Source organism: Littorina saxatilis, linkage group LG8 (genome assembly GCF_037325665.1).
Source record: "Littorina saxatilis isolate snail1 linkage group LG8, US_GU_Lsax_2.0, whole genome shotgun sequence".
Taxonomy (NCBI): domain Eukaryota; kingdom Metazoa; phylum Mollusca; class Gastropoda; order Littorinimorpha; family Littorinidae; genus Littorina; species Littorina saxatilis.
The window spans coordinates 45,463,622-45,487,132 of record NC_090252.1 but is presented as its reverse complement, the minus strand read 5'-3'; the positions used below and the strand labels follow the sequence as shown (position 1 = coordinate 45,487,132).

At 43.3% G+C, this 23,511-nt stretch overlaps 3 protein-coding genes across 3 annotated transcripts in view; 2 read left to right on the top strand and 1 right to left on the bottom strand.

The window, feature by feature from the left end:
* LOC138973644 (organic cation transporter protein-like) overlaps positions 1–14,904 on the top strand; it is a 28,268-nt gene extending 13,364 nt beyond the window's left edge. The window contains exons 8-13 of the mRNA XM_070346372.1: positions 3,235–3,374; positions 3,742–3,889; positions 4,714–4,792; positions 5,547–5,728; positions 11,134–11,289; positions 11,788–14,904. Coding sequence (XP_070202473.1) covers positions 3,235–3,374; positions 3,742–3,889; positions 4,714–4,792; positions 5,547–5,728; positions 11,134–11,289; positions 11,788–11,859 — 777 coding nt within the window. The 3' untranslated portion in view covers positions 11,860–14,904. The remainder of the gene's footprint in view (positions 1–3,234; positions 3,375–3,741; positions 3,890–4,713; positions 4,793–5,546; positions 5,729–11,133; positions 11,290–11,787) is intronic.
* LOC138973645 (uncharacterized) lies at positions 5,815–9,941 on the top strand. The gene is made up of 3 exons (XM_070346373.1): positions 5,815–6,731; positions 7,519–7,609; positions 8,595–9,941. The coding sequence occupies exons 1-3, from the start codon at positions 6,606–6,608 to the stop codon at positions 8,936–8,938; spliced, it is 561 nt and encodes a 186-aa protein (XP_070202474.1). The 5' UTR covers positions 5,815–6,605; the 3' UTR covers positions 8,939–9,941.
* A 3,617-nt stretch (positions 14,905–18,521) lies between the features above and the next one.
* On the bottom strand, positions 18,522–23,511 carry LOC138973642 (WD repeat-containing protein 27-like). The gene is made up of 2 exons (XM_070346371.1): positions 23,325–23,511; positions 18,522–22,015 (listed from the first exon to the last, which is right to left on the bottom strand). Exons 1-2 carry the CDS (start codon positions 23,370–23,372, stop codon positions 19,325–19,327), a joined length of 2,739 nt encoding a protein of 912 aa, XP_070202472.1. The 5' UTR covers positions 23,373–23,511; the 3' UTR covers positions 18,522–19,324.

The window sequence follows — 23,511 nt, the reverse complement described above, 5'->3', positions numbered from 1 at the left end:
TCCTTGCACCCGTAAGTTGTGCTTACTGTAAAAGTGAAAAGGTCGAATCAATTTATAGCCACGCAAAAAATACACTGTCATCTATCTCTATATATTTATAGATAATATAGATATACATTTATATATACATATATATATATATATACGGCTTCTCTGTGTGTGTGTGTGTGTGTGTGTGTGTGTGTGTGTGTGTGTGTGTGTGTGTGTGTGTGTGTGTGTGTATGTGTGTGTGTGTGTGGGCAACACCTGTGGATTGTAGAGTTCTGTTTGTGATGTGGTCTGGCGGATTTGGTGTGTCTGTATGTTCAGGCCTTCCTTTGAGAAGCCACAACAGTTAATCTCAATCCCGTTTGAGTGCACTTCGCCTTCAAAGGTGATTGTGGTGTTTCGGCACTCGGTTACATTTGGCGTCGTCGACAGCGATGGGACTCGACATGAAATGTTCAGGCCACTGAATCATTTTCGTGCTGTTCCCATTCCACCTGGGAGGGACCTAAGCTTGGCGGGTCCATGGTTCGGAACTTTGGGGACAAAGTTCATTCAAAGGGGGTCGAGTGTGACAGGGAGACTACCGTCGCCCTTCACAGCAGACTCTGCAGAGTTGTTCGCCTTAGAAGTTGTGGGCTTTCCTTGCATGTACCCGTAAGTTGTCCTCACTGTAAAAGTGCAAAGGTCGAATCTATTTACCGAAAAATCCACTGTCATCTATCTCTATATCTATATATATATATATGTACGACTTGTGTCTGTCTGTGTGTGTGTGTGTGTGTGTGTGTGTCCGCGATGCACGCCCAAGGTTCTCGATGGATCTGTTTCAAATTTGGTGGGCATATTCAGGTAGACTCCGGACACAACCTGCTCGATGAGATATTTCAACACGTGCTCTCAGCGCGCAGCGCTGAACCGATTTTGGTTTTTCTCTGGATCCATTCCCAGTAACTCTTCCTTATCTTCTCCAGTGTTTTCAGCGTTTATCTCCCTTCCTTTGTGTGGCGTCAATCCATATTCCCGTTACTACGTTACTATTTTTAGAATGTCACTGCACTGTCCAGAACGCTTTCATTGCACCCGTAAGTTGTCCTTACTGTAAAAGTGAAAAGGTCGAATCAATTTATAGCCACGCGAAAAATACACTGTCATCTATTTCTATATATTTATAGATATAGATATACATATATATATATACGGCTTCTCTGTGTGTGTGTGTGTTTGTGTGGGCAACACTTGTGGATTGTAGAGTTCTGTTTGTGATGTGGTCTGGCGGCTTTGGTGTGTCTGTATGTTCAGGCCTTCCTTCCAGAAGCCATGACAGTTATTCTCAATCCCGTTTGAGTGGACTTCGCCTTCAAATATGATTGTGGTGTTTCGGCACTCGGTTACATTTGGCGTCGTCGACAGCGATGGGACTCGACATGAAATGTTCAGGCCACTGAATCATTTTCGTGCTGTTCCCATTCCACCTGGGAGGGACCTAAGCTTGGCGGGTCCATGGTTCGGAACTTTGGGGACAAAGTTCATTCAAAGGGGGTCGAGTGTGACAGGGAAACTACCGTCGTGACAAAAGTTATGGGCTTTCCTTGCATGTACCCGTAAGTTGTCCTCACTGTAAAAGTGCAAAGGTCGAATCTATTTATCGAAAAATCCACTGTTATCTATCTCTATATATTTATATATATATAGATAGATATATACGGCTTCTGTGTCTGTGTCTGTGTGTGTGTGTGTGGAGGCAACACCTGTGGATTGTAGAGTTCTGTTTGTGATGGGGTCTGGCGGCTTTTGTCTGTCTGTATGTTCTGGCATTTGAGAAGCCATAACAGATAATATAGGGCTTAGAAATTAGCTCTACAATTCTTAATCCCGTTTGAGAGGACTTCGCCTTCAAAGGTGATTGTGGTGAACCGCCACGCTGTCTGTCTCTGTCTCGCGATTCACCCCGGCGAAGCCGGGTATTCCTCTAGTATTTATATATATAGATAGATATATACGGCTTCTGTGTGTGTGTGTGTGAGTGTGTGTGTGTGTGTGTGTGTGTGTGTGTGTGTGTGTGTGTGTGTGTGAGTGTGTGTGGAGGCAACACCTGTGGATTGTAGAGTTCTGTTTGTGATGGGGTCTGGCGGCTTTTGTCTGTCTGTATGTTATGGCATTTGAGAAGCCATAACAGATAATAATAGGGCTTACAAATAAGCTCTAAAAATCTCAATCCCGTTTGAGAGGACTTCGCCTTCAAAGGTGATTGTGGTGAACCGCCACGCTGTCTGTCTCTGTCTCTCGATTCACTCCGGCGAAGCCGGGTATTCCTCTAGTCTCTCTATATATATATACGGCTTGTGTCTGTCTGTCTGTGTGTCTGTCCGCGCTGCACGGCCAAAGTTCTCGATGGATCTGCTTCAAATTTGGTGGGCATATTCAGGTAGACCCCAGACACAACCTGCTCGATGAGAATTTTCAACACGTGCTCTCAGCGCGCAGCGCTGAACCGATTTTGGTTTTTCTGTTCATTTCACCATTCCCAGTAACTCTTCCTTATCTTCTCCAGTGTTTTGCGTTTATCTCCCTTCCTTCGTGTGGCGTCAATCCATATTCCCGTTACTACGTTACTATTTTCAGAAGGTCACTGCACGTTATTATTTTTAGAAGGTCACTGTCCACAACTCTTCCTTATCTTCTCCAGTGTTTTGCGCGTTTATCTCCCTTCCTTGGTGCGCCGGCAAACACCCGGCAAAGCCGGGTCCCAGACGCAGCCGGGTATTCGGCTCTACTTCTTCCCGGCGAAGCCGGTACCCGGCGAAGCGGGTAATCATCTAGTTATATATATATGTCTAACCCTTTTTTCAGTATGTGAAAACGGAGAAACTAGCACGGATGAGATATAGATGGCCTTCTGTCGTCAATAATTGTTCAACTAAAACTTCTTCTTTCAAAAGATCAAATAGGAACGCAGGAGGCTTTCTGTTGAAATAACTTCAAGGCCGTCATGCTATCCTCTGTTGTGCAACTCGGCCGCTTGCTTTTACGAAGGGAAATGATCAAATCTGTAAACAGCCATTTGAAGCATGACTGGCATAGTGTGTTCGTGTTCCAGACAGCTTTGTCAGACATGAAAACTATCAATGTTTGCCTGCGTATGCTTTAAGGTAAGTACAGGACTGTTAACTCGCTGTTGGGAAAATTACTTGACTGAAGCTGTGCATTTTTGTGGAAAGTTCCATTACATGTCCGTGTTCGTGCCAGGTGGCCCACATGAACGGTCAGCCTGCCCCTCCCACGCTAGAACCCAGTGACAGTGACGTCAGCGTCAAGAAGGAGAGCGCACTGCGCATGTTCACCAACAAGACAACGCTCGTGAGAACCCTCATCATCTTCATCAACTGGTAAGATAAAGTTTTAAAATGTTTTCTGTGTTTGCCATTCCTCGACCGACCATAGTACTGTTGTTCTCCCAACCCTGCAACTTTTTTAACCCTCAAGAAAAACATTAAACAAATAAAAATAAAATGATGATGATGATGATGATGATGATGATGATGATGATGATGATGATTACGACGACTATGACGCCGACGATGATGATAATGACGATGATGATGATGATGACGACGACGACAATGATGATGATTACTACGCCGATGATGATGATGATGATGATAATGACGACGATAACAACGATGACGACGACGACGCTGCTGTTGCTGCTGCTGCAGCTGATGACGATGACGACGATGCTTTTTTTACAACCAGGATTGTGTGTACCATGATCTACTACGGCCTGAGCCTGAACGTGGGCAATATAGGGGGCAACGTGTACCTCAACTTCACTCTGTCCACGGTGGCCGAGTTCATTGGTTACGTCATCGCCATGGCGGGGCTGGACAGGCTGGGCAGAAAGGTCAGTCGTGGTCACCTCTTGGTCAAGGAAGTCATGATTTGTCTGTGAAGGGACGCTGTTCGCCACTGTCCGCCATTTTTTCAAGTCACGGCGTGAAGGCCGCAACGACGCGTTCTAATGAGCGCTTCTGGGGTGATAACGCGAGACAACTCCTGTGATCTTGCCGCGAGGTTCCGCCTGTTACCATATGTCTTTTTACCGTATAAAATGCACGACTTACACACGAACTGTTACCAAAGCGACATGCTTTTTGGGACCAATACTCGGTTTTTTTCCTTTCTCGTGTGATCTTGCCGCGAGGTTCCGGCTGTTACCAGCCGAAAGAAAGAAGGGGCTATGCCAGAACCGCCCATTGGCTTTGCGCTACGAATGCCCTTCGACAGTCTCGCGGGGATAGAACAAGTTCTATCGCTCAAAGCTACGAGGGAATCTCATAAGCCAGAGTCGTAGCTTTGTCGTAGCTCTTTTCTAAGACTCAGTACGTCGGCTGTGTGACTGTGTAAATCTTAGGAAAATCGCAGTATGTGACGGCCCCATGCATTCAGCCTCAAATTACTTGGGCGAAGTAAGCTCGCTGCACAAAGCATTGGCACTGAAGTGTTGGTAAAAACGACTTCCCGAAGTCAACTTCGGGTCTTAAATTTTGAATTTTATTGTGTGCATGATTTGTAGTTAAATCAGCAAGCAGGCTGTTTGCACATGTGTCTTGACAAGCTTCGGCAAAAGATCAGTGATAGTCATCTGTTGGAAAATGAAGGACAAAATATTTAAAAAGGAAATACAGTATTCTGTATGCCGTATGAGATCATGCTTTCTCTGTGCAGGCGATGCACTGTGGTAGTATGATCGTGGGCGGGTTGGCATTGATTGCATCCATGTTTCCTGTTATGTATGGCGGGGACTGTGAGTATCTTTATTGTGTCTTTTATTTTCGTGTGTGTGTGTTTGTGTGTGTGTGTGTGTGTGTGTGTGTTGTGTGTGTGTGTGTTGTGTGTGTATGTGTAAATTTGTGCAGTCTATCTATTTATACTCTCTCTCGCTCTTTCTCTTTGTAACGTCTTTCAGTTCAGCACATACACGGAGGCAACTCCTATCAGTTCCAAGCTTTATTCATTTCTTAGTAGAGGCAAGCACATGTGTGGTACATCGACCTAGATATTCTCTGGCATGGTGGCGAGAAACGTGCAGTGCGCATGTCCCGTGACGTATGCCCTTGTTACAATGCGCATGTGTGGCCTAGTGCCTTACTAAGGCTGATGGGGTCTATGTCGACCAAAAGAGTGGGATTCCCTGTAGGTGGAGTTCCTGGAGGGGGATTCCCTCCTGTATTCAGGGAATACCACAGGATTTAGTTCCTGTAGCGTGTCGCTGATATCGCTGAAAGTCACGTGATGCTTGGCGACATCGGTAGAATTTTATGTTTTTCAATCTTTTTTGATATTTCTTAGAAATTCGAGTATGGTTTGCAAGTTTTATCAGTTGAAAAACTCCACCCTGTGGGATTCCCTGTATACAGGGAATTCCCCTCCAGGAACTCCACCTACAGGGAATCCCACTCTTTTGGTCGACATAGACCCCATCAGCCTTACTAAGCTCACTAATCGTGTCACTCTTCACATTCTTTTCCTCATAAACTGTTCAATGTTGTCTGCTTCAGCCGTGACCTGGTCCGTAATACTGCTGTCCAACATCGGCAAGATGGGGGCATCTTCTGCTTTCAGCATCATCTACCTGTTCTCCGCAGAGCTTTTCCCCACAGTGGCACGTAACTCTCTCGTCGGAATGAGCTCCATGGTCGCACGGGTCGGCGGAGTCATCTCCCCTTACATCGCTCAGCTGGTGAATAACTCTCGCTTACTCTCTTACTTGCCTTTGTTTATCAGAGCTCAACTGGTGAGCTCCCCCAAACACTGTACATAAGGAAGACGTGGAACTTGCGAAGAAAATGCGAAAAAGTGTTTGTGGGTTATCGTCCCTAGTTACATGCTGACGGCGAAAACAAAATGGCGGATCGCGTAGGTACCGATCGCGTGCGAGGTGGTGGTAAATTGTGCTCGGCTTTTTGTTGCAAGAACGCCCGTTACAAACAGAGCTGCTTCGGGAAAACTTTCCACAAGTTCCCTAAAGAAGAAAAAAGGTGGGTTGTGCAGTGATTATTTCATCAGGTTTACCTTCTTCAGAATGAGAATGCAATGGCTCGAGTCAACTCACTCAGATAAGCCAACTGTCTCTGGGCATTTTTGTCTGCTATGAATCATGATACTACAGTATTTATAGAACTAATATGCAAATGAAATATTACAAACATAGCATGGATCGGTTCATCCTGAGATTTCTGTACTAGCTGTACTATGTACGCGTGTGTCTGCGTGTGTACCTGTGTGTGCATGTGTACACTGTACTTACGACTGTGAGTGTGAGTCAGCAGTCAGTACAAAACAACAGTTTACACTTGATGACAAACTACCCGTGGGCATATTTGCCGAAACCTTTATCAAACCTTGCTTACGGGAAAACTACAGTACAAAGGTACATCACTCATCCGTTTTGCGTTCAGGCAGAGCGTTAGATTTAGACTGAAGATCTGATTTAGCTTTTTTTGTCTTTCCTTTTTGCTTAGTTTAACAATAACATTGTTGTTTTTATTGTCAAACTAGGTGCAGAATATGGATGCAATTCACAAGGCGAGAGGACTTTGAAAAGCTGCAGCCAGCTGATGTTCAAGGTCTCAAGCTTTGTACTGATCACTTTGAGGCCAACCAGTAAAACAATCCTGCAGAGAGGATCACTTGTGTGGAATGCTGTCCCGACATTGTTTGCAGTGCCCAATCCACCACCGAAGGTTATTTATTTATTGGTTTTAGGTTTTTGCAAACCAATGAAGCACACTATTAAATGCAGGCTGAGTAATGACAAGTTTGAGGCTGATGTAAGAATTGAAAAAAAACAGCATTGTTCCCATCAAATAATGCCTGTTTGCATTTAGCGCAAAAAAATGATAAGGCCAACAAAAAAAAGTTACTTATTTTGGATCGACGTCTTGATTATGATGATATGATGAACTTATTTTGCAAAAAAACAGCCCCAAATGGCAAAAAAAGTATAGGGTCGGCGTCAACAACAAAAAAGTTGTATGTTTCTGGTCACCTGACCCTACCTATGTTTTCCTGACGACCCTAGACTTTTATTTTGCATTTTCAAAAATAAAAGGGGTATTCGAAAATCAATTGTTTTCCTGCTTTTCAACAAAATAAGTTAAAAAGATGGTTTAAAAAAAAAAGTTTAGAAAAAAAATCTCCACCTTTAGTCATGTTAGGCCACAAAAAAAGTCTGTTTAAGGTAACATAGGCCCCCCAAAAATAGCGTCGGTAGGTCGGCTTTTTATTTTTGTATTTTAGCCATCTGAATATTTTAATTTCATTTTTTAATGCCCCAAAAAAGTCTAGGGCCGGTGGGAAAAAAATAGGGTTGGTCCGGATACTGTAAACAGATTATTTTTTGTTTTGCCTTACGAGAAACATACACTTTTTTGTGTGGCCTAAGACCAATGCCATGAAATTGGGAGAATTGTTTCATTGTGACTGGGTGTTGGTTGTGAGTTTGTCAGTTAAAGAGCTGTGCATTTGCAGGTTGCTAGTGGGAGGAAGCCACCATCGCAAAGGGTAGCTACAAATGAAGCCAGCACCGACCTGTCGCCTGATGCACAAATTGTTCAACCAGGTAAGAGATTTTTAACCATGAAGAACACCCTGACATCAAAAAATGTTTAAACCCATCCATTACATAGTTGATAATTGCTGTATAGGGTGACGGGCGGGGTGGTAAGACGTCGGTCTATTAACTCGGAAGGTCGAGGGTTCGAATCCCGGTCGCGGCCGCCTGGTGGGTTAAGTGTGGAGATGTTTCCGATCTCCCAGGTCAACTTATGTGCAGACCTGCTAGTGACTTATCCCCCTTCATGTGTACACGCAAGCACAAGACCAAGTACGCACGAAAAAGATCCTGTAATCCATGTCAGAGTTCGGTGGGTTTTAGAAACACAAAAATACCCCGCACGCTTCCTCCGAAAGCGGCGTATGGCTGCCTAAATACGATCATACACGTAAAATTCCACTTGTGCAAAAAAAATGAGTGCACGTGGGAGTTTCAGCCCACGAGCGCAGAAGAAGAAGAAGAAGCTGTATAGGGCGGATGCATGGATGGATGAAATTGTACCTGTAGTTCCAACACGTAAAGATGGGAAACATATCCTGTTAGAGGCATGGTGTAACAAGAAACAATTAAGTGGCTCTATTCCCATCTCCCCCCCCCCCCCCCCCCTCCCCTTTCCCCGTAGCGATATAAGCTTCGTGGTTGAAAACGACGTTAAACACCAAATAAAGAAAGAAAGAAAGAGGCATGGTGTGTGAGGAGTTTACCTGGTACTGTTGTCCTAATCAATCAATCAATCAATCAATCAATATGAAGCTTATATAGGGCGTATTCCGTGGGTACAGTTCTAATGGCCTCACCCATTCAGTACCAAACAAGGTCAATTCCATCATTGTTCCACATCGTATCCATAGTTGCTAACACACTTCATTTCTGGCCTGCCTTCCTACGCTATTGTTTATTTTCATTTTGTGATTTAATTACACATGTTTTAATTTCTTCCAGGTTGTAACTTGTTATGGTTATGTTATTTTATGTGTGTTTTCTTTTTTAGATGACATTCAGGCGATCCTGGAGGACATAGGATGTAAAGCATCAAAGTCGTCATCCTCCCCATCCCCTCATGAAGCGGAACTTCGGCAGAAGGTCAACAAACTGAGGAGCAAGGTTTTCCGATTAGAAAAGAAAACGATGGAACCCCGTGTAAAACGAGCGAGTAAATTAGCCAAGCCTCCCAAGAAAGACTTTGTAGTAGAACAGTTGTCTCATATATTATCAGGCGAGGCGAGCTATTTTGCCATTTATGCCTGTTACATATTTACCGGTTATCTGCTGCTGTGTCCAATCCTGGCAGAGACGGGAACGCATGTTACCAAGGAGCTGAAGGAGAGTCAATGAGATGAGAGAATGTGATCAACAATTGCCAACTCTCTCCGTACAAAGAGGGTCCAAAATTGTATAAAAAAAAATTGATGGTAGGCAATTCAAAATTAAAAAAAGGACTCTCGGAGCATGGACTTAATGAGTCAAAAATTAAAGAAGGCTCTATGAGCCGAAGTACATGTTTTGTCTATTGTCTTTTTTATTTTGAATTCCCTACCATCTATATTTTGATACAATTTTGGACCCTCCCTGGTGTGTTGTTTCTGATGTACCTTTTAGTCTGTTTACAGTAACATAGGCACACAAAAAGAGGGTCGGTAAATCGGCTTTTCTTAATTTTTTTTTATAACCATCTTTTTAAATTATTTTGCAAAAAAACAGGAACAAAATTGATTTTTTTTTCTTTTTCTTTTTCTCCAAATGCCCAAAAAAAAAAGTCTAGGGTTGGTCTAGAAAAATAGGGTTGGTCGGGATACCGTAAACAGGCTATTTTGCTTTGTTTTGCCTAAGCAATGACTAACAAACTTTCTTTAGGGTCTGACATTGTATATACTATACAATTTTTGGGGTATTAACTAAATACATGTATACAGTTTTCGATTCCTTTTATACTTTTTCACAAATTAGCCCCCCCCCCCTTTTTTTTGTGTAGTCTGCCCTGGGGGCGGGAGGTCTCCTAATTTCGGTTTCTAGGGTCACCTTATGCTTCCCCATGAGCTGAGAACTTAATTTAAAATGAGCCTCGATTTTTTTATTTGTATTTTGTAATTGTGCCTTTGTCCAGTCACAGGATTTCACTTTGTACTTAAAAACTTGGCGCTGTCATCATTTATTGCTATTTATTGTTCAGTTGTTCAGTATTTATTGCTATTGGGCATCAGTTGTTCAGTTGCCCTCTTTCGAATGAGCCATGCATGCATTATGGATGTGTTTAGCGAATTGGGATACCTCAAGCAATGTAAAAGAAGAAACAATGTGAAGCAAACATATAGCACCAAATAAAATAACCGAATCAGAATGGAAACTTCTTCAGTGTATGTGTGTGTGTGTGTGTGTGTGTGTGTTTGCTGTTTTAAATACCGAAAATGTGAAAATAAAGCAAGTCACAACATGAGAAAGATCGACTGTACTAGTCATAACAAAGCAGGAGACAGCCTGATCAGCATGCAGCAAAGGGGAATAACTCGTATTTAGCCATTCTCATTTCTAAGCATGCCCAATGAGGAAGTTATCCTTCTTCCCATTGTAGTTTCTTTGGCTCCCCTGAGAACAGTGCCATTACTTTACGGGGTGCGACGCGCTTTTCTTTTCATATCAGCGTCCGACGAACCGTTGACGAGACGGTATCCATGTTCCACCCCCGTATCACCACGGTGGCACGTAAAAGACCTCGGTCATTTTGTCATAAATGCAGGTGGCTGATTACACCTAAATATGCATACACCTGGGTAGCGCGACTGATAGCTTTTCACTGGGAGGAAATCTGAAGAGCCTAGCATAGTCGCTACTTATGATGACTTAGGTGGAACCCCCCTTTTAAAAGACCTCTACAAATCTGAGAAAATCAGGTTTTAAAATGGGGGGAGTCTTAAAATGGAGGTCAATTTACAGAGGTCATAAACAGAAAGTCTTTAGAAAGTATGAAAATGCGGGGGGGGGGGGGGGGGGGGGGGGAGGTCTACTGTATTAGAGCTATGTATTTAACACAATTTTAGGATTCCATTTGAAACTTCTCGGTAATGATCGTTAAGGATCGACGATTGATAACCGAATCCAAATTCGAAGCCCGACGGCACAACTCGGTATTTCAAAGTTTTTGACTGATGACACCCTGGTGAAAGAAGTCTAATTCTGCGATGATATTCATTTCAGCCACAGCGCCAACGACAATGATGATAATGGTAGTAATGAGGATGAGGAAAACGATAACAATGACGACGACGATGATGACTACAACAACGATGACGACGACGATGACGACGACACTTTTGTTTGAATCCCGCGAAAGACGAAAACAACGATAGTTCTAATAAAGATCGTGAAAAAATGATGACGACGGTAACAATGATAATTGATGATGATGATGATGAGGTTGATGATGATGATGACGACGATGATGATGACGATTTAGATAATAAAGACAATGATGACGATGTTGATGATGATGACGACGACAACAGTGATGACGATGATCCCCTTTTTACCCCCAGAACGTGATAGTGGGAGGCCACCTGGGTGTAGCGCTCCCTCTGGTGGTGTTCGGAGGATTAGCGTTGTTTGCAGGGCTACTGGCCTTGTGGCTACCGGAAACACTACACAGACCCCTACCGGAAACGATGGAGGACGCTAGAAATTTTGGAAAGCTGGTAAAGGCAAATATACGAACGAACATACAAACAAACCAACAAACAAACCAACAAACTAACGAAGAGACAAAACAAAATTATTGATTCTGTACTCGCCATAGCCCCTTTTGAAGGGGAGTAAATTTTCAGTTCCGATCTTGTTTCTTTGTTGATGAAGAATGATTATACAATCAATCAATAAATAAATGTATTATTAAATTAAACAATTATCAAATAAACGAAAACACGCAATATGTCAATGCATGAAAAGCTAAAAAAAAAATCTAAAAATAGAAAAGAAACACACACTTCACACACACACACACACACACACACACACACACACACACACACACACACACACACACCGGCACACACACACGCGCGCGCATATGCACGCGCACGCGCGCACACACACATAATCACACCACGTGTACTGTATGACCCATTGGCCGCCCACCGACCCTATTTAGATGTGAGACGCATTTAATTCATTGTTGTTCTTTGTTTGTGTTTCAGAGATCTGACTCAGTATCCAAAAAAATCTCAAGCTCAGAAAACGGCGCCAGTCACAATGAGAAAATCGCCTAGCGTACAAGACACACACTCACATACTCATGCACGCACATACACGCCCGCACATAACACACACCGAGGCACACACACACACACACACACACATTTGATTTATGAAGTCTTATATCGCGCGCGTATCTCCAGACTCGGACTCAAGGCGCAGGGATCTATCTATGCCGTGTAAGATGGAATTTTTTACACAATACATTACGCATTCACATCGACCAGCAGATCGCAGCCATTTCGGCGCATATCCTACTTTTCACGGCCTATTATTCCAAGTCACACACACACACACACACACACACACACACACATACACACACACACACACACACACACTTTTCTTTCGTTCTTTCTTTCTTTATTTGGTGTTTAACGTCGTACATTATCAAATGCATATATATACGATGAAGAACATTTGTCATCATTTTCACGAGTTTTCATTCACAAACACATGGGAAATAAATCTCATGTTCCCCATGCAATAAATCGAGGTGGTGAATGGGTTTGAGCTTTTAGGTGAAACGTGGATTGTCAAAGTAAAAGCCAATCAGGCTGATTGTTTGATGTGTGGAACCATCGCGGCTTTGGATTTGTGTTTCCGAGGACAACGATTGTAAGCATTCACTCTCAAAGACCCAATCAATGTTGATAATTACCGCGGCGACTCATGGTCAATTTGGAACTTATCTCTGTAATCGCAAAATCCACAACGAAAAGTCATAAACACTTAAAGAAAAGAAATATGCTCAACACTTACTGAACTCACACGAATGATCGCAGCTCTGTAAATTTTCAGACTGGAAGAAAAGCGTCAACAAGCTACGTTTGACGTCACATACAAGGTTGACGTGTTATCTCGAGCTACTGTAACGATGCTTTGTGGCCCGGAGTTGGATTCTAAAAATTCGGCTCCCTGTGGGTTATTGTGCATTTTGTTGCACAACCAAAATGATGACAAAAACGATGTTTGGTGGCTTGTCGTCAGACCAGCATTTTGTTGTTGGTCCTCGGGGAGCATATCGCCTTTTGTCTCATATTTATCAACCGTGGCCTTCGGCCTTGGTCGATAAAGATGAAACAAAAGACGATATGGTCTTCTTGGACCAACAAAAAAGCTGGTCTGTCAACAAGCCACCAAACATCTTATAATAACCAGGAAAAATATCTTTACAACTGAATATTTGGATGATAATATTTTGGAATAATAACAACTTAAAAATAAAAGGTGATAATGTGATTGAAATATGATATTGTTTTCAGCTGTGTGTGTGTGTGTGTGTGTGTGTGTGTGTGTTAACCAGGTGCTATTTGTGACCAAGTGTTTGTTCTACACGAACATGCTCTTACTAGAAAAAAAATGCCAGCGCTTTTTTAATTTTTTAAATTTTGTTTTAAACAATGAACTGTTAGCATTGTTATTCACATGAAAGTACTATGAAGCAAAAAAAGCATACGTCCCCCCTCCCTTAATACACACACACACACACACACACACACACACTCATAAACACAAATACACACACACAGGCACATCCATACACACTCACACATAAATAAACAGACAGACAAACAAACAAAGTCCGAAGGTGCGCTTCGCAGTGCTGAAATAAACGCCCACTGTCACTGTGAAGATCATTGTCCCAATATGTGCTTATGTAACGCGTTGGCGAATAATTCTAATTAGATAATCGTGTTGATAGATGAATTTCCTCCAAAACTGTCTTTACCTGGTTGAAAAATATACATTTTTACGAAATTTGAAGCGTGCACTAATCGTACAGCAAGTAAAATAGCCTGCACGAATCTGTTTTTCTTTTTGATGTACCTTATCTGGTTCATATTTTACGACAATTTGACAATGACAAAAAATCAAATGCAGCAGTGGTCGCGAATGAGTTGCGTTTCTTTCGCCGCCTACTGTACAGCACGTGCAACGCCCCTTCAAAGACCTAACAAAAATCCAAGAAATTGAGGTCTTACAAAGGAGGGTGTTTGAAATTTCTTTATTTCTTTATTTGGTGTAACGTCGTTTTCAACCGTTCAAGGTTATATCGCGACAGGGAAAGGGGGGCGATGGGATAGAGCCACTTGTTAATTGTTTCTTGTTCATAAAAGCACTAATCAAAAAATTGCTCCAGGGGCTTGCAACGTAGTACAATATATGACCTTACTGGGAGAATGCAAGTTTCCAGTACAAAGGACTTAACATTTCTTACATACTGCTTGACTAAAATCTTTACAAACATTGACTATATTCTATACAAGAAACACTTAACAAGGATAAAAGGAGAAACAGAATCCGTTAGTCGCCGCGCCTCTTGGGGAGCATCCTAACCCGCGGGGGATGGTGTTTGAAATGGGGGTAAATTTACAGAGGTTATGAACACAAGGTCTTAAAAGGGCGGGTCCACTGTATTCAAACAATGTCAAGTCCCAAGTCGTGGGTTCGAATCCCACCAAGCCTGGTCAATATCTAAACTGAGCAAAAAAAATTATTGCACCCATTTTCGTACCCCAACTAAAAGATTCATTCACGTGTCATTTTATTCAAACTTTATATGCCATTACAGGCCCTTCCCTTGGCTACCTTGCACACTTTTCGGATTAAAGATTTCTAAATTAGGTATCATGTGACCGCCGCCGAAGTCAGGGTACCCCCAAAATCGACCTGACAAAAACCCTTGTCCCGTATTCTAAAATATGTACAAATTCAGGATTTGCTGATAAGAAACAATTCTGCATATCGATGGAAATGCCATTTAATTTCCATTCAAAAACAGTTTCATTTGTGCACCTAACTTGATTAGTCTTGATACAATCTGTGTTCAAATGAGGTAGGGGTTAACAGTTTGAAAGGCCCAAAAGAGCACGTTTTGCGGTCATTTTTTAGGGGGTCCTCCACTGAAAGTTCAATATATCCTAAATGTCTCAATGAAAACGTTTCAAACTTCCAGAAAACATGACCAATAGGTGAATAAAGATCACCATAACTTTTTGTGAATATATTGGCAATACAGGTAAAGTTACGTAACGTTTCCAAAAGAACTTTAAAAATATTCATATTAATTCTGGGTGTTATGCCAAAAATTCGTGACGTTGCATGCAGGGCCAATAATGGTTATATCAGTATTTGCGGAAGTTTAAGGCAAATCTGAGCATTGGCAGAAATTTGCTGGAGGTATGAACGCGATAGACAAATTCGTCAACTCTGTCATTTGTACTGTGTATGCGAGCAGCAGAGATGTCCAGTCGTTGGCCTGTGCATGCTCCACACCGGTAAGCACGCACCGTTGCATTCACGACAGCGAGGAGTTTGTTCCCTTCGGAGAACCGATCCTCTGTGGTTTCAACTGTTGTATTGCAAAACAACGTGTGCTTGTTTGTTGTGCGCGCGCGCCTGCATGTGTTAGTGTGTTTGTGCTTTTGGCGCCTGTGTGCGAGTGTGTTCCTGTGTGTGCATGCGTGTGTATGTGCGTGCCAGTGGGTGCGTGTGCTGGTGAGCGTGCATGCGTGTAAGTGGCTTAGCAGCCGTTTTGGAGACAATGACAATGACAAATCTTTATTTTTCGAGGGTGACAAGAATAAGCACAGATATGCTTTTTTTTGCATCTGGCCCTCGCCCTAAAGAGGGGCTAAACTATTTTACTATAACTATGACTAGGGAAAACAAAGGTTACATAAAATCATTTAATGGTAGAACATATAAGTTTATGTACATGAAGCGCATTATGTAGAAGCATTGTAGATCATAAGGTAGTGTTCAAAACTGGGTGTAAAGCAATGAATATAAACGCAAAGTAAGCATACTTTGCAACAAAACATTAGCTCATCAAAACAATGTATTACAGAGCCAAATCTTCGTGATTTTGTCACAATAAACCATAATTCCGATAATGAACAACTGTAAACAAAGAGAAAATACCAATCAAGTTTATTTGTTCATAGAGTTCATTAAATGGAAAGAATATTTGGTTCTAAAAGAATCCGTATTGGTGGATTGGCGCAGGGCGTCCGGAAGAGCGTTCCAGAGGCTGCTTCCTGAATTAACAAGACTTGATTTAAATAGGTCTATCCGAGGAAGAGGAGTGTTTAGTTTTATAAAGTGGTGCGAATTCTTCAAAGAGAACTTTGAACAAATGGTTTCGGGTGCATTTTCTGTCATAATTTTATGCATCATTATTTCTTTGTTATAATTCATTCTTGACTTTAGAGGTAGGACCCCTATGTTGATGTAGTCTGAGTCGGTGAGAGTAGTCTGTTTGAGTAATACTACTTTTAGTGCTCTTTTGTGTAATCTGCTGAGTAGCTTTAGGGAATTATCACTTGCTGCATGAGTCCCATAGAGTGGATGCGTAATCAATAAGAGACTGAATATGAGCAGTGAAATATAACTTCCTGGCTTGACAATTAAGGAAGTGTTTAATTCTAGATAAGAGGTACACTTTCTTTGACACTAATTTACTAAGTTGTTCAATGTGAGTTGACCAAGACAGGTTGTTATCGATGTGGACACCTAGAACTTTGTGATGGTCGACTTTTTCCACTATATTGCCGTCAATCATTAAATCGGGACCAGTTGAGGTAAAATTCTGTCGTTTTTGTCTAGTTGTAATTATCATATATTTGGTTTTCTTTGGGTTAAAAGACATGTGATTTAGGTCAGTCCATTCTGTCAGCTGGTTTAGACTCCCTTGGAGGGATTCTGATAAGCGAGTTAAATTTTTGTTACTGGAGTGAATTGTGGTATCATCTACAAAAAGTTCACATAAATGTTGAATATAAAGGGGGAGGTCATTAACATATATTGAGAAGAGCAGAGGTCCTAAGACCGATCCTTGTGGTACACCGTAATCTACAGCTTGCATGCTCGATGCTCTTGCGTTTGTCTGTTGTCTGTCAGAGAGAAATGAACTAACAAGATTGATAGTATCAGATCCGACGCCATCCAAACCGAATTTTCTAAGCAATAATGTGTGATCAATTACGTTAAAGGCTTTAGCAAAGTCTACAAAAATGGCATCACAGAATTCATTATCGTTTATTTTGTCCAACCACTGATCAACAAGAGAGATTAAGGCAGTGTGGCAGGGATGCTTAGCTCTAAATCCCGATTGTTTAGGATGGAATAAGTTGTTTTAGTTGAAATGTGCTAGGATGTGTTTGTTGATATGCTTTTCAAGTGGTTTTGATAACACAGACAAAATGGAAATTGGCCTATAATTTGAGGGGTCTCTTTTGTCACCTGATTTAAACAGAGGAATGACTTTAGTCTGTTTCAGGGCGACTGGAAAATATATTTGTCTAAACAGAGATTGTAAATGTAGGTAAGTGTTTCAGAAATTACGGGAGCTGACAATTTAAGAATCCTACCATCAAGCCCATCGAGCCCCCGGGTGCCTGTTTGTTTGAGGTGTGTATAAGCACAGTAATTAAAATGCCACATAATCAACCACGTGTACATTATATGCTTGTTTAAATTATTGCACACCAATCCAGATCAGTCTTTCGTTTAAAATAACGCTAACACGTTTCAACACTAGTATATTTGGTTACCAACTACATATAGATTTTGTTGTTGTTGTACATGACATTTAATTTGCAAGACATCCTTTTTTGTTAGCGGAATATCCATGACAGTCCCTAATAGGTATTGTACCTGTGGGGCAGGAACCATCATCAGACGTCCTTTTTGAAACTTTGAAACGGTGCTTGCATGCTGAAAACATAAACAATCTAGAGACATAGTGCTTGCTGCCGCGCAAGCCGAGAACATTTTCCCTCTTCATCTATGCTCTGCTGGCTGCAAAACCCCTCCGCGCGGAGGTGTTTCCAGACACATTGGACGTAGGGTGTAAACTGACAATGTCTTCTGCTGGGAAATTTTATTCTGCAAGTGTTCCTAAACTTATTGAACATTTTAACTTATCAGTCGAGTGAAAATCTAATTTTGTAAAAAAAAAACCCACAAAAACACAACCAACGATATGGAATGATATTATTTGTCAAACATCACTGTAAACGCGCAGTATGTAAACATGGCTAAACAACAATACGTTGCATCAAAATAGACATTTTTCTTGCTATTCCATAAACACAGTTCATCAAATTTTGCATGATGAAATGTTCTGGAGAACGTTTTCCTTGTTGTTGATTTGTTTGTTTGTTTGTTTGCTTAACGCCCAGCCGACCACGAAGGGCCATATCAGGGCGGTGCTGCTTTGACATATAACGTGCGCCACACACAAGACAGAAGTCGCAGCACAGGCTTCATGTCTCACCCAGTCACATTATTCTGACACCGGACCAACCAGTCCTAGCACTAACCCCATAATGCCAGACGCCAGGCGGAGCAGCCACTAGATTGCCAATTTTAAAGTCTTAGGTATGACCCGGCCGGGGTTCAAACCCACGACCTCCCGATCACGGGGCAGACGCCTTACCACTAGGCCAACCGTGCCAGTTGTTGTTGAGGGTACCTGGTACCTACATTTAACAAAGGGGCCACTTAATTGGTACAGGAAAGGTGACTGTCATTCCCACAAGAACTGAAGAAGATGAGGTGTAGGCCTGATTTCAATCACCCTGCCATGTGGGCAGCAGTGCAGGGGAACCCCCCTTTTAAGACACCTCACCCCCCCCCCCCCCCCCCCCCCAATTTAAGACTCCCTCCCTTTTAAGACCCTGATTTCTCAGACTTTCTGTTGATAGATAACCTCGACAAAATTACTCCCCTTTTAACACTTTCCACCCCACCTATGTTGACCATGTTTTTTTTTTAGCTGAGACCAGCTGTGCTGCAGCAGGTCACTCAGAATTGTAGTAACTGTGTAGAAACTGTGTATCAACACGCTGGAATGCAGGCCCGGGCCCTAGATCGACGTTACAGGAAGCGACTAAAGTGACTGTGTGAACGGATATATATATATAATATATATATATCCATACCAAGTCAAATAGAGCCATATGAGTGGGTACGGATAGAGACAATGAGTTAAGACCCGGGGCGGGGATGTAGCTCAGTCAGTAGCGCGCTGGATTTGTATCCAGTTGGCCGCTGTCAGCGTGAGTTCGTCCCCACGTTCGGCGAGAGATTTATTTCTCAGAGTCAACTTTGTGTGCAGACTCTCCTCGGTGTCCGAACACCCCCGTGTGTACACCCAAACACAAGACCAAGTGCGCACGAAAAAGATCCTGTAATCCATGTCAGAGTTCGGTGGGTTATAGAAACACAAAAATACCCAGCATGCTTCCTCCGAAAACGGTGTATGGCTGCCTAAATGGCGGGGTAAAAAACAATCATACACGTAAAATTCCACTCATGCAAAAAACACGAGTGTACGTGGGAGTTTCAGCCCACGAACGCAGAAGAAGAAGAAGAAGTTAAGACCCCCTCCCTTCTAAGACGTAATTTTTGCAGATTTTTGGAGGTCTTAAAAGGGGGGTTACACTTCAGAGGAATCTAACTTGTCAAGTTTCAGGCTTTGAACAAGAGCACTTTGCCCTTAATTGCACCAGTAGCCAGCACAGGCCTTGCAGGATGAAACGCCACAGATGCCACCACATCCGTGTGGCCTCGCAACTTCTGACAGAAAGTCCCTTGCCTGACGTCGTACACATACGCCAGCTTGTCCTCAGACCCTGACGCCAGGTACGTCCCGCAGGCGCTGAACGCAATCCCGCACCCATGGGCCTGGTTAGAGTGACCTTGAAGGCGAAGGACACACCTCCTGCTTCTGACGTCCCACATTTTGATGCAGTCCAAGGTCGCGGATGTAGCGAACACGTTCAAGGCTTCCTGAGGCTGGGACGTGTACGTGGAACCTTCATTCAATGCGATAGCGTTGGCAGGTTTGGTGTGAGCGTCGTTAAAGACATGAGCCAAACGACCTTCGTTCAGGTCATAGATTTCAAGGTCGCGGTTTGATCCTGCACAGACAGCTAGGTGGGAGTAAAAAGCGTTGGCAGCTGCGAGAGATGTGAAATTCTGACTAGACGTCTCCCAGCTTTTGACTAGCTTGTACTTGCTTTTCGTGAGGTAGCGCTTGATTTCGGGCTTTGCGGGGTGAAGGTGATATTTGTACATGCACAGCTGGTTGCCCGTGACGACCAACACAAACTTGTCCATGTAGAAGAACTGAGCACCCTTCACCTCTTTGGTGTAGTTGTCTCTATTTTTGGATTTATCACCACTGCCACTGTCGTGGAAGTTGTTGTTGATTCTGTCGAAGGTCACCACCATCTCTGATGTGGCTCTGTCCCACAAAATGGCGGACTTGTCATTGGACGCTGTCAGCAGATATTTTCCGCTTTTACTCCAGCTGACGGTGTTGACGGAACTGTCATGGCCAACGAGTACATTGCTGTCTTTGTGAGCGAAGGGAGCAGGAAACACCAGACAGGTTTTGTTGGACATGGAGCAGGCAAGTGACTGGCCGGTGCCGGAAAATTTCAGACCGGTGACTGCAGCTGGAATAGCTCCGGTGCTGAGATTGCAATCCCTCTCTGACGGTGGGCCTGCATCGTGGGGATACTCCTGGCTGGCGATTTTGCTGACCAAACTTTGACCTTTCCTCGTTTTGGAAGCGTCGATGGATTTCGAGCGGAAGTTGGTGTGTGGTTTGAACATGTTGGTGTGACTGTGAGGCGCTTGCGTGTAGCCGGATGACTTGACCTTGGCTTTGAAGGTCAGAGGCTGGTTCATGGGGTCGGGTTTCTTCGCTCCCATGCCAACAGACCCTCTGCGGCTGGTCGGAGTTCTGCCATTGGCCGTCGTAGCAGAAGATGTGCTTTGAAGGACGAGTTCAGATTTGAGGGGCGAGTTTTCCACCAGCGGATTGAAAGCCACAATACTCAACTCCTCTGATGACTCCTGAGGTGAACAAATTTCGCTCGCTGCTCTCGGCGAAAACGTCAAGTTCAGTCTGGTCACAGGGCTCTCCAGGCCTGTCTCTTTTTCGCAACTTTTTGCAGAGGCAAGCTCCCACTGAATACTGTGCACTCTGGATTCGAACTGTGTACCGACCACAATCGCAAGCTGCGTCTGCGACACCTGTCCTAACGCCGCCAGCCCAATAGCCGAGATCGTCATTTCTGGGACTGAGGACTGGAACCAGCTTGGAATGCTTTCCTGAAAGTCTACCACAGACAGAACCTGGAGAGTCTTGGAGTCCACCTGTATCATACAGTGAGAGGAGATGATGATGAGGATGGGGCTTTGAGCGGTAAGGACCTGACCCACAGCGCCATGGCCCTGTGTGTTTGGACCAAAATGAGCACGTTCAGGAGAGATTGAGGTGTGGCCTGAGCTTGAGTAGGCATACATCAAGCTGAGAACAACGTCGCTGGATTCTATGGAGGAGAAGTTACTGTCCCCTCCCCCTACTGCTGGCGCCTCGCTCTTTCTTGCTACTCCCCCTTTCGTCACAACTACTGGTCCCCCCTCTGAGCCGGAGTTTTTCCTCTGTTGCTGGTTCTGGCGAGATTTTGACAGAATCTTCCCGACATCTATCTGGCTGAGCTGACGGAAGTTTTTGTCGTCTTCCAGGTTGAACACTTTTATCATTCCTCCCGCAGAAGCGACAGCGACATGCACTTCCTGACGGTTCATGCAGAGAGAAATCAGCGGTGCTGAGGAGATGATTGTAGACTGGTAGACGAGAGAAAAGTTCTGCACGTCCCACACTACCACTGTCCTGTCATCTGAGATCGTCACCAGAGTGGCCGAAAAGTGCGGACAGAATTCAGCTGCGGTCACTTTCGCGGTATGGCCTGCGAGCTCCGCAACCACTTTGGAGAGGGAGATGTTGACGATTTTGACAACAGCATCTACACACAGCGCTACTCTAGCTGCATCCACACTGAAGCATGCATGAGTGACGTCCCCTGGTCGAGACAGGATAACCTCCCCTCTCACCTCTACACCTTGGGCAGCATTCTGCAGGCATTTTCTGACATTCCAGACAATCACGTAGTCGTCTCCTGCGGAGCACAGTAGCCTGGGCTCATCGTGGCTGAAATTGAGGGCCGACACTGCCCGCTTGTGGCCCACCAGACTGACCGCTTCCGACTTGGGGTCGGTCAGATCCCACACACCGACGGTGGTTTTGGTGACGGGGAGGGCCAGGAGGGAGCCACACACAGCAGGGTCAAGACGACATTGGTTCACCTGTAACAAAACCAATCAGAACATGTTTATCTCATTTATCTCCGATCTGTTAATGTCTGTCAACGTAAGAAACAAAAAAGGTAAGTTGTTGGAACGTTTAATTTGACAAAACAAAACGTTCACAAATACTTTTGTTTTTTGATTCTGAAACTTCGTACGTTGGCAGTCAATTTGTTTTGGGATTTTTTGGTCAACGTAAGGGTGTTGGAAAAGCATCTGCAGTTAATCACTCGTTTTACATTAGGCCTAAAAAAACATTCGGTGTAGTTCCCTACCTCATTATTTCAACCCGAGCCTAGAATTTCTTTTTACCCTTCGAACAATTAAAAAAAATAACAGAAATAATGATCAATGACATGAAGACTCAAGAGCAGGCTGAAGACAATCTTTACAGAGAGAGAGAGAGAGAGAGAGAGAGAGAGAGAGAGAGAGAGAGAGAGAGAGAGAGAGAGAGAGAGAGAGAGAGAGAGAGAGAGAGAGAAAGAGAGAGACTTATCCGCCCACACCGATCGAAAGGTAAAGATGAAAGAATGTCGTTTGATGAAACAGAGAGAGAGAAGACAAGACAATGACAACAGTTTATTTCTTTATACATGTAGGCCATTAATTGACACCTGGAAAGGGGGGTAATATACACAGTGACACCTGGAAAGGGGGGTAATATACACAGTGACAACTTTTAAAAAGCTTACAGCTTGGAAAGACATAGCATACGAAATCAGGCATATCTAAATTCAATCTCACAAAATAGGTTTTGAACAGTTGGAAAGGAATCATTCATGTGCGTATGGAACATTTTACACTAATAATGTTAGTGAAACGACTCATCAATAGCTATTGAAATTTCAGCAAAATTGTCTCTAATTTGCAGTGCATTATTTAAACAGGTATGCTCTAAGTTAATGACAGAGGGTTTCATATCTGCATTTTAACAATCCAATATATTCTTCGTGACAACAGACAACAACATTCAAATATTTTTATCTCAGGTACTGGTGAAGCGGACAAATACATACAAAATGCTTTTCATTCTCAATAACATTCTTCTTGCAATAACAACAAATTTGTGACTAGTCTATACGTAACATACTTTTGAACAAGGGTCCATTCAGTGGAAACGAGCCTAGATTCAGTTTCACCAAACAGCCTATATTCACAAAATCAAAATACTTTTCAGACTCAAAAATAAACTTATAATATATTATGTCCTGGAGAGAGAGAGAGAGAGAGAGAGAGAGAGAGAGAGAGAGAGAGAGAGAGAGAGAGAGAGAGAGAGAGAGAGAGATTTCTATTGTGTTCAACTCTTCACCTGCAACGGAAATGTTCGTGTGTGGTAAACGGCCGACAAAGCTGCCATTGCTTTTCGCGGTCTTCACTCCATATCTGAAATATCTACAATGCTTGATTCACTTTTTTTCTCTCTCCAGTTTATCAGCCGGTTGCGAACCACGCTTCTTATGTTGTCAACTAAATGCGCCATCTACATCCGGTGGGAG